The following is a 12,894-nucleotide window of genomic DNA, read 5'->3' as shown; positions in this document are numbered from 1 at the left end:
CTGAAAAAGAACCTTTTCTTTGGTCATCAGACTATTCCCCAAGAGAGTTACAACCTGTCGGCTTTAAATACAAAATGAGTTGATTTAACTAATTTGTAAACGTAGCAGTTTGATTTTAGGCATCAAAATACTCTATTTGAAAGGCTGAGCTATATTTTATTTTCTTTCTTTATTTTAAAATATGTTTTCAGTGATTTCAGAGAGGAAGGGAGAGATAGAAACACCAATGATGAGAAGCATTGATAAGCTGTCTCCTGCACGACTCCTACTGGAAATCGAGCCCGCAACCAGAGCATGTGCCCTGACTGGGAATCAAACCATGACCTCCAGTTTCATGGGTTGCCAACTCAACCACAGGGCCATATTTTAAATGAATCGGTAGGTTCACTGTACCTGGGTAATCCAGCCATGGAATCCTTGGAAAGATTCACTGAAGTCAGGACATAAAGATCCTTTGCCATCTGATAAACAGTTATTGTCTGCCATCAGACAACAGTATCAGATGATAGAAAGGAATTAGTGTTAACTTTAAAAATAAATAAAATCACACACCATACGTCTGAGCACTTGTAGTACATTCGCAACCTTTATCTTACTCATTTTAATAGTCTCACCAGTAAAATAAACATAATTATTAACCAAATCAGGACAACTCTGAAAATAAAATGGGGCTGTATCAGTAATTATACCAAGTCAGCAGGCACAGACAGGTTAACCCAGCAAATTATGTCACTGTTTACCCAGTCAGCAGGCACAGACAGGCTAACCCAGCAAATTGTGTCACTGTTTACGTGACACCCTGTTCTATGGGGATGTTCAGCCATACAGTATACGAAAGTGTGATGACAGAGTGACTGGTGACAATTTGTGAAATGTACAGAATAGACATGCCCAGTGTCATCTCCTCTGGAAACCACCAACTCGAAGTACACTCTTGCACTCTTAGAACAGTTACCACTTGAGAACTATTCTGAGTAAAAACAGGAAGTGTCACTAGAAATAATCTTACACAACATTATAAATTCTCATGAAGGCAATTTCAAAGAAAAAATTTAAAACCATTTTGGGCTATGGCACTATAAAAATAAATGTTTACTTCACAAAATGCACACTCTTCAAAATGCTTATCTGGATGTGCAAATTCTAATTCATTTTACGTTAAAAGGGTATATACAGATATTACTCTAAAGCTACACTAAAACAAACAAAACACAAGTATTTCAGAAAGTTACCCCTAACAACCATAACAACAACAAAAAGCAAGCTATTCTCAAATTTTAAAATTAAAGGCAAGCCCTGGCCAGTGTGGCTCAGTTGGTTAAGTGTCATCCCATGCACCAAAAGGTTGCCATTCGGTTCCCAGTCAAGGCACATGCCCAGGCTGCAGGCTCCGTCCTGGCAGGGGTCATGCAGGAGGCAGCCAATGATGTTCCACTCTCACATTGATGTTTCTTTCTCTGCCTCTCCCCTTCTCTCTCTTTAAAAATCAATAAAAAATCTTAAAAAAAGTTAATCTCTTAGCTGAGTATTAAATGTGCAGGTAATTATTTCATGATAAAAACATGTTTGCTGTTTGGAATATATGTTGATTAAAAATTGTTTTAAAAGAAAAGCAGAAGGCAAAATCCTTAGTTACAGTAAGTACACCCTTAAAAACACATATGCTCTGGCCAGTGTTGCTCAATGGTTAGCATCGGCCTGCAAATGGAAGGGTCGTGGGTTAAGTTCCTGGTGAAGGACAACGTGCCTGGGTTGCAGGTTTGATCCCCCAGTCGGGGCAGGTGCAGGAGGCAACCAATTGATGCGTCTCTCTCACATCAATGTGCCAGTCTCTCTATCTATCTCACCCCCCTCCCTCCCTTCCCCTCTAAAAATCAATGTAAAAAATATCCTCCGATGACGAGTAACAAAAAAAGAAAACAACATATAGGTACAACCTGCAAGGTACCTCAAGAAAAAAAGCTACATTTTACCTATCTTTGTGTAACTATGACCATTTAAAGGTCTGGCCATAAGACACACTAGGTGTACTTAAAAAGAGCTATGCCTAAAAACAAGGGGGGAAAAAATCCAAAAACAGTATAATGTTGCTATAAAAGTATAGTCAAGGTTCATCTGTGTTATATAACATCAGTCACCAAAGTATGAGGCAAGCAAGCTGCCTGATTTGTAGAGTTTCAGTTTTCAGGCCACTGAAAATGAAGGGCTGGACCATATCACACATATGAACATTAAAAAGCACCATGATTTTCTTTTTTACTTTAAAACACCTGATAGTGAAAAGGTAAAAAGACATCCAAATGCTAAATGATTAAGAATTTTAATAAACAAATACCATTTTTTTCTTTGTTTTTTTCATCTTCACCCGAGGATATATTTTTATTGACTTGAGAGAAAGGAATGGAGAGGGAAACATCAATCAGTTGCCTCCTGTATGCATTCTGATCTGGGATTGAACCTGCAACCTAGGTATGTGCACTAACCCGAAATCCAACCTGCAACCTTCTGGTGCATGGGATGATGCTCCAGCCAATCGAGCTACCCCAGCAAGGGCAACAAATACCATTTTCTGCATCATGTATATTTTCTGGTAAACAGCATTAACAACTATTTCTGAATTATTTTAAGAAACTATTTCTAGCCCTAGCTGGTGCTGCTCAGTGGTCAGAGAGTCAGCTCTTGGACTGAAGGGTCCTGGGTTCGATTCCGGCAAAGGGCACGTATCTCAGTTGCAGGCTTGATTCCCAGGGTGCATGCAGGAGGCAACCAACTGATGTGTCTCTCACATCGATGTTTCTCTTTCTCTCCCTTTCCCTTCTTCTCTCTGAAATCAATAAAAAACTGTTTAAAAAAACTCCACAAATATTAAAAAAAACACACAAATATTCTGACTGATGCTACCATGGTAAAACCTCTCCATTAGACAAAAAACTTTAGTAATTGGGAAATATCGTGACTTTCTAAGACAGCACATATGCTGTTTATACAAACACAGACAGAGAGATGAACAAAGGCCCTGGCTAGGTGGGTGACTTGGGTGGAGCATCAACCCATATACCAAAAGGTTGCGAGTTTGGTCCCGGTCAGGGGAAGTACAGGAGGCAACTGATCAATGTTTCTTTTCGCATCCATGCTCCCCTCCACATCAATAAAAAAAAGTCCTTGGGTGAAGATTAAAAAAGAGATGAACAAAGCAATTTTTTCCTACTGACTCTGTTTTGTTGTTGCTGTTAAACCTTACCTGAGGATATTTTTTCCACTGATTTTTTTTTAAAGAAAAAGTGGAAATCAGGTAGGGAGGGAAGAGAGAGAAAGAGAGAGAAACATCAATGTGAGAAAGACACATCAATGGGTTGTCTCCTGCACGCACCCCTACTGAAGGATCCTTCAACCCAGATATGTGCCCTTGACCAAGAATCAAACTGGTGACCCTTTGGCGCTCAGGTCGACACTCCAACCACTGAGCAACACCGGCCAGGTCTTTCCTGGTGACTCTTTATTTCTCTATCTACAGTCAAAGAATCGCAAAAGCTTATGAATGGCAAAACTAACAGGTCTGCAAACAGTTGCATTTTTGCCACATTCCTTTTTGACACCACCTCAATGATTAGGCTGAAGAGTCATAGCAATGTAAATACTGTAATACTTTATAAACAACCCGTGAGAAAGCTGACCTGAGACAGAAAATCAAGATTTCATGCTTATTATAAAGATTCAAAATGTTAGTAGTGCCTGGAATTTTAAATTATTTATGAAATAGGAAGGATAGCATATAAAAAGATACTTTAAGTGGAGAAGTAGCTTTCTAAAATTAGGATAAGGAATTTAAGTATCTTACACCAAACTGAAGAGTTTTTGCACAACAAAGGAAACCATCAACAAAATGAAAAGACAACCCCCTGAATGGGAGAATATTATTTGCCTATACATTTGATAAGGGGTTAATATTCAAAATTTATAAAGAATGTATAAAACTCAACAACAAAAAAACAAACAATCCAATTAAAAAATGGGCAAAGGACCTGAACAGATACTTCTCTAAAGAGGATATCCAGGTGGCCAACAGACATATGAAAAGATGCTCAATGTAACTAATTATCAGAGAAATGCAAATTAAAACCACATTGAGGTATCACCTCACATCTGTCAGAATGGCTATCTAAATAAATCAACAAACGAGTGTTGGCGAGGATGTGGAGAAAAGGGAACCCTAGTGCACTACTGGAGGGAATGCGGACTGATGCAGGCCACTGTGGAAAACAGTATGGAGTTTCCTCAAAATACTAATAATGGAACTGCCTTATGACCCAGTAATTCCGCCTCTGGGAATTGCACTGTTATTTACAATAGCCAAGATTTGGAAGCAGCCCAAGTGTCCATCAGTAGATGAGAAGATAAAAAAGCTCTGGTACATTTATACAATGGTATACTACTCAGCTGTAAAAAAGGAAATCTTACCCTTTTTAACAGCATGGATGGACCTGGAGAGCATTATGCTAAGTGAAATAAGCCAGTCAGGGAAAGACAAGTACCATATGGCTTCACACATTTGGAATCTAATTAACAAAATAAACTAACAAGCAAAACAGAGAGAGAGACTCATAGAGAGCAGGCTGACTGCTCTCTATCTATGTGGGAGTGGGAAGGGGGCTTGATGAGGGGAGAGCAATGGAGGGATTGAGCAAAAAAGAGAAAAAAAATCACAGACACAGAAAACAGTCTGGTGATTGCAGTGGGGCAGGAAGGTGGAGGAGGTAATGGGGGGGATAAATGGTAATGGGTGGAAACTTGAGTTGGGGTGGTGAACACACAATACACTGTACAAATGATGTGTTGTGGAATTGTGCACCTGAAACCTGTAGTCTTTGGTGAACAGTGCCACTCCAATAAATTCAATATAAAGGAGAAAAAAAAGAGTATGCCTCAAACACACCAGTAATCATCAATCATTTTAAATCAAGAGTGTTGCTGTTGGGTTTCACTGGAGGCTTGGTAAAGTGACATAAAGGGATGAGAAAGCCAGAATTCTATAATACAAGACTTCATGGGAGAAGTGTCAGCAAATGTCTTACTAATAAAGCAAAAGTGAGAAATTCAGAAATATAGCTTAGGATGATCTCAATCACAAAGTCTAAATTTTGGGAGTAATATGAACCAAATCACTTATTAAAACGTGCATTTGTGTTTGTGTGTTTTTAGGGAAAGAAATAGGGACGGAGAGAGTAGATACCCATTCTAGAAAAGTGAAGTATAACTATAGAAAAAAAATTGGGAGGAAAACAGTTTCTCCTTTAACCTGAACTCATTTTGTAAAGGGTTTCCTTTACCAAAAATTTTGGAGTACTAAGCATTCTGCTTAGTAATTTAAAAACCGTATTTCTTAAGGAACTTGCCACAGTAGTATAATTTTAAAACACTCATATTCCACTCCTCTAAGTGGATTTCAAGTTACAGCCCAAACCAAAAGGCAACCTACAGTAGTTAAGAGTACAGTCACCTGGCTCTAGCATTACTAACCGGTGAATTTGGGCTAGCTACCTTATCTAAGCCTGTTTCACATCTTAATCCATATAAAGTGCTAACCCAGTGTTCAGTAAATAAAAGCTGCCTCTGTTGTTGCTGTTAACAACACTACACATAGTCAAAACTGGGTCCTAATATTGTTTTGGTGATTTAAAAAGAATACTAAGTATTTTTTAAAATGTGGTTGAAAACTCTAATTGCAGGGAGAGAAGGGATGAATATTCAGTTCTTAAAGACCTCAATAAGTAAGAATCTGTTTCTTGTGAGAAATTTTCAGTATATAGTTCTAAATTCAAGGACCTCTGCCAGTATTAAAAAACAAATTATTCCTGATGAAAATGAAAACTCAAAAGAAGCTGAGTTAGAATTGGTTCAATATATAAGTAGAAGCTATAAATAAAATTTACATTGTAAAGTAAAATGGGAAATTCTTCCAAGATTCATAAAGCCAATTCAATTATTTGTGGAATAAGAGAATCAAGGATAAAACAGTAGACAATCCTTAAATCAAATTTGTGTGTTAGTTTTAACATTATCTCGCTCTAGCCCACAATCAAACCTTTTTCCAAATTGCTGATGAGAAAATTTAACTTCTGTGAGTTCCTTCCATCTTTTTACCCTTTTTTAGTATCAGAAGAGCTACAAAAAAAGCAATAAAGTAGCTAAAACTGAAGTGGGAACAGAAGAGAAAAACAAAAGACCTGGATAATCAGACCTGTGAATAATCTGAAATGGGTGAGAATTTATAGTTTTATAATAGGATCTAAAAATTGTTTTATTTTAATTAGCAGTAAAATCAGACATAAGAAATATGGTTGGAGCATCGTTCTCTCACCAAAAGGTTGCGGGTTCAATTCCTGATCAGGGGCACATATAGGAGGCAACAAATCGACGTTTCTCATTCACATCGATGTTTCTCTCTCTCTTTTCTTCTCTCTCTGGGAAATCAATAAAGAAATATATCCTCAAGTGAGGATTTAAAGAAAGTTTTTTTAAAATGCATATTAAATATAAAAATATTCACTGTATCTGTAGTAGTAATGTGAACAGCACACAAAATATTCCTCAGGTATACAAAGACACTCAGCTTATGGACAGTTTTGACATGTCTTTTCCCCCCACTTTTACCTTACTCTTAACTTAAAGGAAAATATTAACATGTCCAAACTATACCTATTCATCAACTGCAATCACAGGTTGGCTACAGAGAGAAGAGTTTGACAAAACTCAATGAAAACACTCTGTGAGAATTGGCAATAAAAATTTTGAAATACAAATACTATATACTTTATTATTATTTGTAAATTCTTTACTGCATTCTCTATATCAGTAAAATTTATTATACTAAAAAAAAAAAAAAAAAAAAAAAAAAGAAATGACATAAAACACGATACCTGAATATCTTTCTTGACTGGTTTAGCTTTGTTATCCACAACTTTCTTCCTAAATTCAAGAAGAACTTCTTTACAGTCCTCAAGATGAACTTCAGGCTCCCAGGTATCATCATCCGATGTGTATCCTTTCCATCGAACTTTGTAAAGGATTTTACCCTGTTACATAATTAAATACAGGCAAATAAAGGACATTACTGATTTGATCAAATTTCCAAAACAATACAATTGTTGAGAATATGGGAACAAACTTGAAATGGAGATTAATATCACTATAAAGTATGTTCATCTCCTGAAGTGGCTTAAGAAAAAAACAGGAGCACACCAAAAGCAAAAACAAAGCTTCTGCACAGCAAAGGAAATAATAAACAAAATGAAAAGATAGCCTACTGAATGGAAGAAAATATTTCCAAGTTATATAACGGGCTAACATACAAAATATATAAAGAACTCATATAACTCGACAGCAAAAAACTAAACCAATCTGATTAAAAAATGGATAGAAGATCTAAATAGACATTTTCCCAAAGAAGCTATACAAATGGCCAGCAGGTACATGAAAAGATGTTCAACATCATTGATCATCAGGGAAATGCAAATGAAAATCATAGAGATATCACCTCACATCTGTTAGAATGGCCATTTTCAGTAAGACAAAAAATAAGTGTTGGTGAGGATGTGGAGAAAAGAAAACGCTAAGCACTGTTGGTAGGAATGTCAACTGGTGCAGCCACTACGGAAAACACTATGGAAGTTCCTCAAAAAATTAAAAATACAACTAACATAAAGTTCAACAATTCCACTTCTGGGTCTGTATCTGAAGAAAATGAACACACTAACTCAAAAAGATATATGAACTCCCATGTTTACTCAGCATTATTCACAGTAGACAATATATGGAAGCAACCTTGGTGTCCATCAACATATCACAAAAATGTGGTGTGTACAAACACACACACGAACAGGGTGTGGCAAAAGCAAGTTTACAGTTGTTCGTATGGAAAATAATACAATTAATAACTAATAATACAAGAATAAACTGTTTCTTGTACTCACAACTGTAAACCTAGTTTTGCCCCCCCGTATATTATTCAGACATACAATAGAATGAAATATTATCTGTTGCAACAATATGGATAGATCTAGAAGGTATAATGCTAAGTGAAATAAGTCAGACAGAGAAAGACAAATACAATATGTTCTTACTTATATGTGGAATGTAAAAACAAAAAACCCAAACTCATAGATACAGGAACAGATTGTTGACTGCTAGAGGCAGAGGGGGAAAGGGGTGGGAGAAATGAGTAAAAAAGGTCAAAATATACAAATGTCCAGTTATAAAATAAAATGAGTAAGTCATGGAGGATGGAATGTGCAGGTGATGACTATAGTTAATAACACTGTATTGCATATTTGAAAGTTGCTAAGGTGATCTCAAAAGTTTTTAGCACAAGAAAAAAATGTTTATGTGAGGTTACTGATGCTAATTACACTCACTGTGGTCTGGCAATGTATACAAACATGGAATTATTATGCTGTGCACCTGAAATGACTATAATGTTATATGCCAATTATACCTCAACACACACATCATTAATTTTTCATAAAAATCAATGAAAAACAGGAAAGACCAAAAAATAATTTAAAACAATGAATGACCAAATAAAAGTCTCCCAAAGATATTGACAATTTTATCTATTTCCTTCACCTTTTACACTTATAAACATATTTTATATCTTTTAAAACACTCAGATAATACTATCATTCTAATCTTATTTTTTCACTATGGATTGCATAGTTTTTGCTTTAATATTTTTCAAAAACTTTTTTAAAAAAAATATATCTTTATTGATTTCAGAGAGAGGAAGGGAGAGGGAGAGAGAGAGAAAAATATTAAAGATGAGACAGCCACTGATCGGCTGCCTCTTGCACGTCCCCAGCTGGGGATCGAACCCCGATTGCCTGGATCCTAGGTCGACACTCAACCACTGAGCCATGCCCAGCCAGGCTCAAACACATTTTTAAGTGATTGTACACTATTCCATCATATGCATGCCAAAAAAAAAAAACAACATGCAATGAAAACTCTCCCTTTGGAAACCAAAGGTTTTGACTGTTTCCAATTTTTTTTCTTTCTGTATTTTATTATTTCAAACCAGGCAAACAATTCCATAAAACATGAAGAAAGCAAGGACATGTTCACTGCTGAGGGAATGGCCTGGGACAAGGGCATGAGGAACACGGCCTCAGCAAGGCAGCATGGTCCCTAGGTTGGTGCTGAGGACCTACATTTAGGTTCATAGAGCTGGGTCCAGGGATGGGAGCGAATACAAGACACACTCAAGGTATGGAATCAATGGGAGGGGGTTGGGTGGGTGCTGGTCAGGATCAGATACTTTTAAATAGTTTTTCTCTAAAGAATTTTCTAAGTTTGCGGTTTTATTTTTTTCCCATTACTTTCATTTTATTTTTAAAGCTACAAGGTGGATTGTAGTCTCCAGGAAAGATGATGTCTCGTGTTTCTTGTACTTTTACCTTTGGAGCCTCAGAGAGGCTGAGGGTAGACCTGGGCTGGGTCAGGGGCTGGTGCTGGGTGAAGCCAGGGGGATCTCACACTGCAGAAGTCATAGAACAAGACAGCAGTTAAAACCAAGAGTCATAGCCAGTTTGTCTCAGCGGTTAGAGCATTGGGCCCATGGTAGACTGATGAGTCTCAGGTTTGATTCCGGTCAAGGGCACATACCTCGTTGCAGGCCCTATCCCCGGGCCCTGGTTGGGATGTATGTGGGAGGCAACCAATCAATGTCTCTCTCACACTGATGTTTTTTTCTCTCCCTCTCCCCCACTCTCTCTGAAAAGCAATGGAAAAAATATCCTTAGGTGAGGATTAACAACAACAACAAAAAAGATTGTATGAATAGGCAAATCCTCTTAATTCTAAAGATAGTACCCTTCTATCCAAATTTTTTTTTTTTAATTTTTTTTTTCTTTATTGATTTCAAAGAGAGGAAGAGTGAGAGAGAGAGAGAAACATCAATAATGTTTCATCTAGAGGCACTGATTGGCTGTTTCCTGCAGGCCCCTTACTGGGGATCCAGCCCACAAACCAGGCATGTGCCCTGATCAGGAATCCAACCTAGAGCTCCTGGATCATAGGTCGATGCTCCACCACTGAGCCATGCCGGCCCAGCGCCAAATATTTTCTAAATATTTTCTATGTGCCAAGCACTTTGTTAAATGCAGGTGATACAAAATAGTGAAACATTGGCTCCACTTCTCACCTAAAGGCACTTACAATACATTTGGGGAAATTATACCTAGAAATGTTCCTATCTTTACTGTACTACAACTAACAATAGTCTTAATGGCATTGGACTTCAATTATTTATTTACCGCACAGAAATGTTCAACATCAGCAAATGTATAGGTACAGTTTATCTCTATATCTTTAGGATCCATCACAGTCCCTAGCACACAGCAGCTGATTAAAAAGTTAACAGAAAGTGAACAAAAAAATTAACACAAGGTAGCACAAGACCAGTGGGAAATTAATAGACAATGAAAAGAATCCACTATAAAGACGTGACCACCATGTGGGGCCTTTAATCATCTCTCCCCTTCACCTCAGCCTCCAGGCCACAATTCATTCCCTCATTTAATAATGGCATGTACACTAAGCGTTAACTGCATGCTGGGCACTGATTAGTACCAGTGATACCAAGATTAACAAAATCATATTCTCCGTATTCAAGGAGCAAGAGATCAACATATATGGAACGCTGATGGCTTTAAGCGCTCAAAGGAGGAGGAGGATGCACCTCACTCCTGAGGTCAGGGTGGAAACAAGCACAACGAGGTGGAGTCAGGAGGGGAAGCGGTGAGCGCCAGGCGAAGGGAGAAGGGGTGGCAGGTATGACTCGTGGAGGCTATCAAATGATGCCCAGGGGACTGGGTGGCAGTGGTCAGGTTCGGAAAGTCTTTAAGTGCACCCTCTAGGGTGAGGATGCTTAAGGTGAATGGACGTTTAAATTTTTAAAAAAAATTTTTCAACTACAGTTAGTAATCTTAAAGACTTCACACTAGAAAATTGACTATGGCTTCGGAAAAAACTGAAACGACGGCGTGGACACGTACTCTGATCAAACTAATTTCAATGTCACCCCTTTCCAGTAACATAGCCCCAACCAGGTATGTCAACACCAAGCAGAGAGCGAACCTGTCACCGACTCTCACTCCCCACCCCCCACACGCTTCCGGAGACCCAACCGTCACAATTTCCCAAGACTCCCCTTTCGCGGCTGCCACCGCCCTCCCTCAGCCCCGCCCGCGCCGAGCAACCGACCCGCGCCCGGCCCACTCACGTACCCCTTCGGTCTTCATGTCCAGGATCCTCTCCACCTCGAACACATCCTCTCCGTCCTCCTCGCTGTCCCCCACGGCCTCCGCTCCTTTCTTCCCCGCGTCCTTCTCGCCCACCGCTCCCTCGTCTTCGCCTACAGGCGGCTTGCCATGGCCGTGGGCGCCCGACACGGGAACCGCAGCCACGCTTGCCCCCTCTGCAACCGCCGCCGCCATAGCAGGAGCCCTGGAAACCCCCGCGCCAGCGGTCGCGACGCACCCCCAGCACTCTCCGCGTTCCGTGCTCTACCCTTCGCCGCTTGGTCCCGGTGACGCCACCGGAGAGGAATCAGCAATGGCGGTACCAACCAATCACGTGGAGGCGGGCGCGCGAGAGCCCCGCGGCGCCCACCGGAAGTGGGTGGGCGGGCCGAGGGGGTGCTGGGCGGAAGTCGAGCAATGAGGGTGCTCGACGGCCTGGTGGGGCGGGGCGGGGATGACGAGGGAGGGACTTATCTCCGAAGGAATGGGGGACGGAGGGGGAGGGGCGGCAGGCTGACCAGGGTCCCGGGAGGGGTCAGGAGTCCTGGAGGGAGCGCGGGCGCCCGAGGGTACAGGTCCTGAGGGTCGCGCAGTCGGCGGACTGGCCTGAAGCTTTCTAAGAAGTGTCCGCCGGCCTCCGAGACCCAGCCGGAGCATAGTGCCCAGAAATTAACATGTAAGATTTGGACGCGGCTAAGGCCTGTCAACAACTCAGAGTACTGTACTCGCTAGCGAGTGTACACAATTTTTATTATCAGGCTGAAAATCATGTTTTCCAGATTATACTTGGGTTTTTTTTCTATTGGATATATCTGATGGGGGTTGGGTGAGGTGGGGGACTGGGTGAGAAGATGGAGGGATTAAGAAGTACAAATTGGTAGCTACAAAATAGTTTTGAGGATGTAAATACAATATAGAGAATATAGTCAATCATATTGTAATAACTATGTAAGTGCCAGGTGGGTACTTGAAATATCAGGGGACCACTTTGTGAAGTGAGTGTCTAACCACACTAAGCTGTCCACCTGAAACTAATGCAAAATAATATTGAATGTAAACTGTAATTAAAAATGTGTTAAAAGCATCTTCTCTGGGTTATGAATGATTGACAAAGGTCACCCAAAGTTGCTAGGAAAGTCCACTTAAGGGTAAATGTTTTTCTCACTTTGAATTGCAAATATAGTCTTTATGACAGCGAGCTTTTTATTTTTCTTTCTTCCAATGGTAGACTTAACTTACAAGATTAACTTTTTAAATTTAACTCTTTGGTTAACTAAGACCAAAAGTACTCTATGACCAGCACATCCCTATGGAGAGTTGGTGCATTATTTTGTCATTTGTTGAGCTTACTGAATGTACTACGATGATACTAGGTGTTAGGAATACAACAAGCATAGTCTTGCCTTCCAGGGACTCAGTCTATAAAAGGGAGACATACAACAATTCTAATAATTATATATATATGTGTGTGTATATATATATATATATATATATATATATATATATATATATATTTAATATGTCTATTGATTTCAGAGAGAGAAAGGGAGAGGGAGAGGGAGAGAAACATCAATGATGAGAGTCATTGATCGGCTGCCTC

General features: G+C 39.5%; 1 protein-coding gene across 2 annotated transcripts in view; it reads right to left on the bottom strand.

The window, feature by feature from the left end:
• Positions 1-11,679, bottom strand: part of MPHOSPH8 (M-phase phosphoprotein 8) — a 48,361-nt gene extending 36,682 nt beyond the window's left edge. For both annotated transcript variants that reach the window (XM_081126788.1, XM_081126789.1), the window contains exons 1-2: positions 11,280-11,679; positions 6,918-7,073 (exon numbers count right to left, since the gene is read on the bottom strand). In XM_081126788.1, the coding sequence (XP_080982914.1) occupies positions 6,918-7,073; positions 11,280-11,489 (366 nt within the window). In that variant the 5' untranslated portion in view covers positions 11,490-11,679. The remainder of the gene's footprint in view (positions 1-6,917; positions 7,074-11,279) is intronic.
• Positions 11,680-12,894: the final 1,215 nt, after the last annotated feature.

The sequence above is a fragment of the Miniopterus schreibersii genome (assembly GCF_964146895.1).
Source record: "Miniopterus schreibersii genome assembly, chromosome: 2".
NCBI classification, from domain to species: Eukaryota; Metazoa; Chordata; class Mammalia; order Chiroptera; family Miniopteridae; genus Miniopterus; species Miniopterus schreibersii.
The sequence above is the reverse complement of the archived record's forward strand: the minus strand, read 5'-3'. Positions and strand labels throughout refer to the sequence as shown.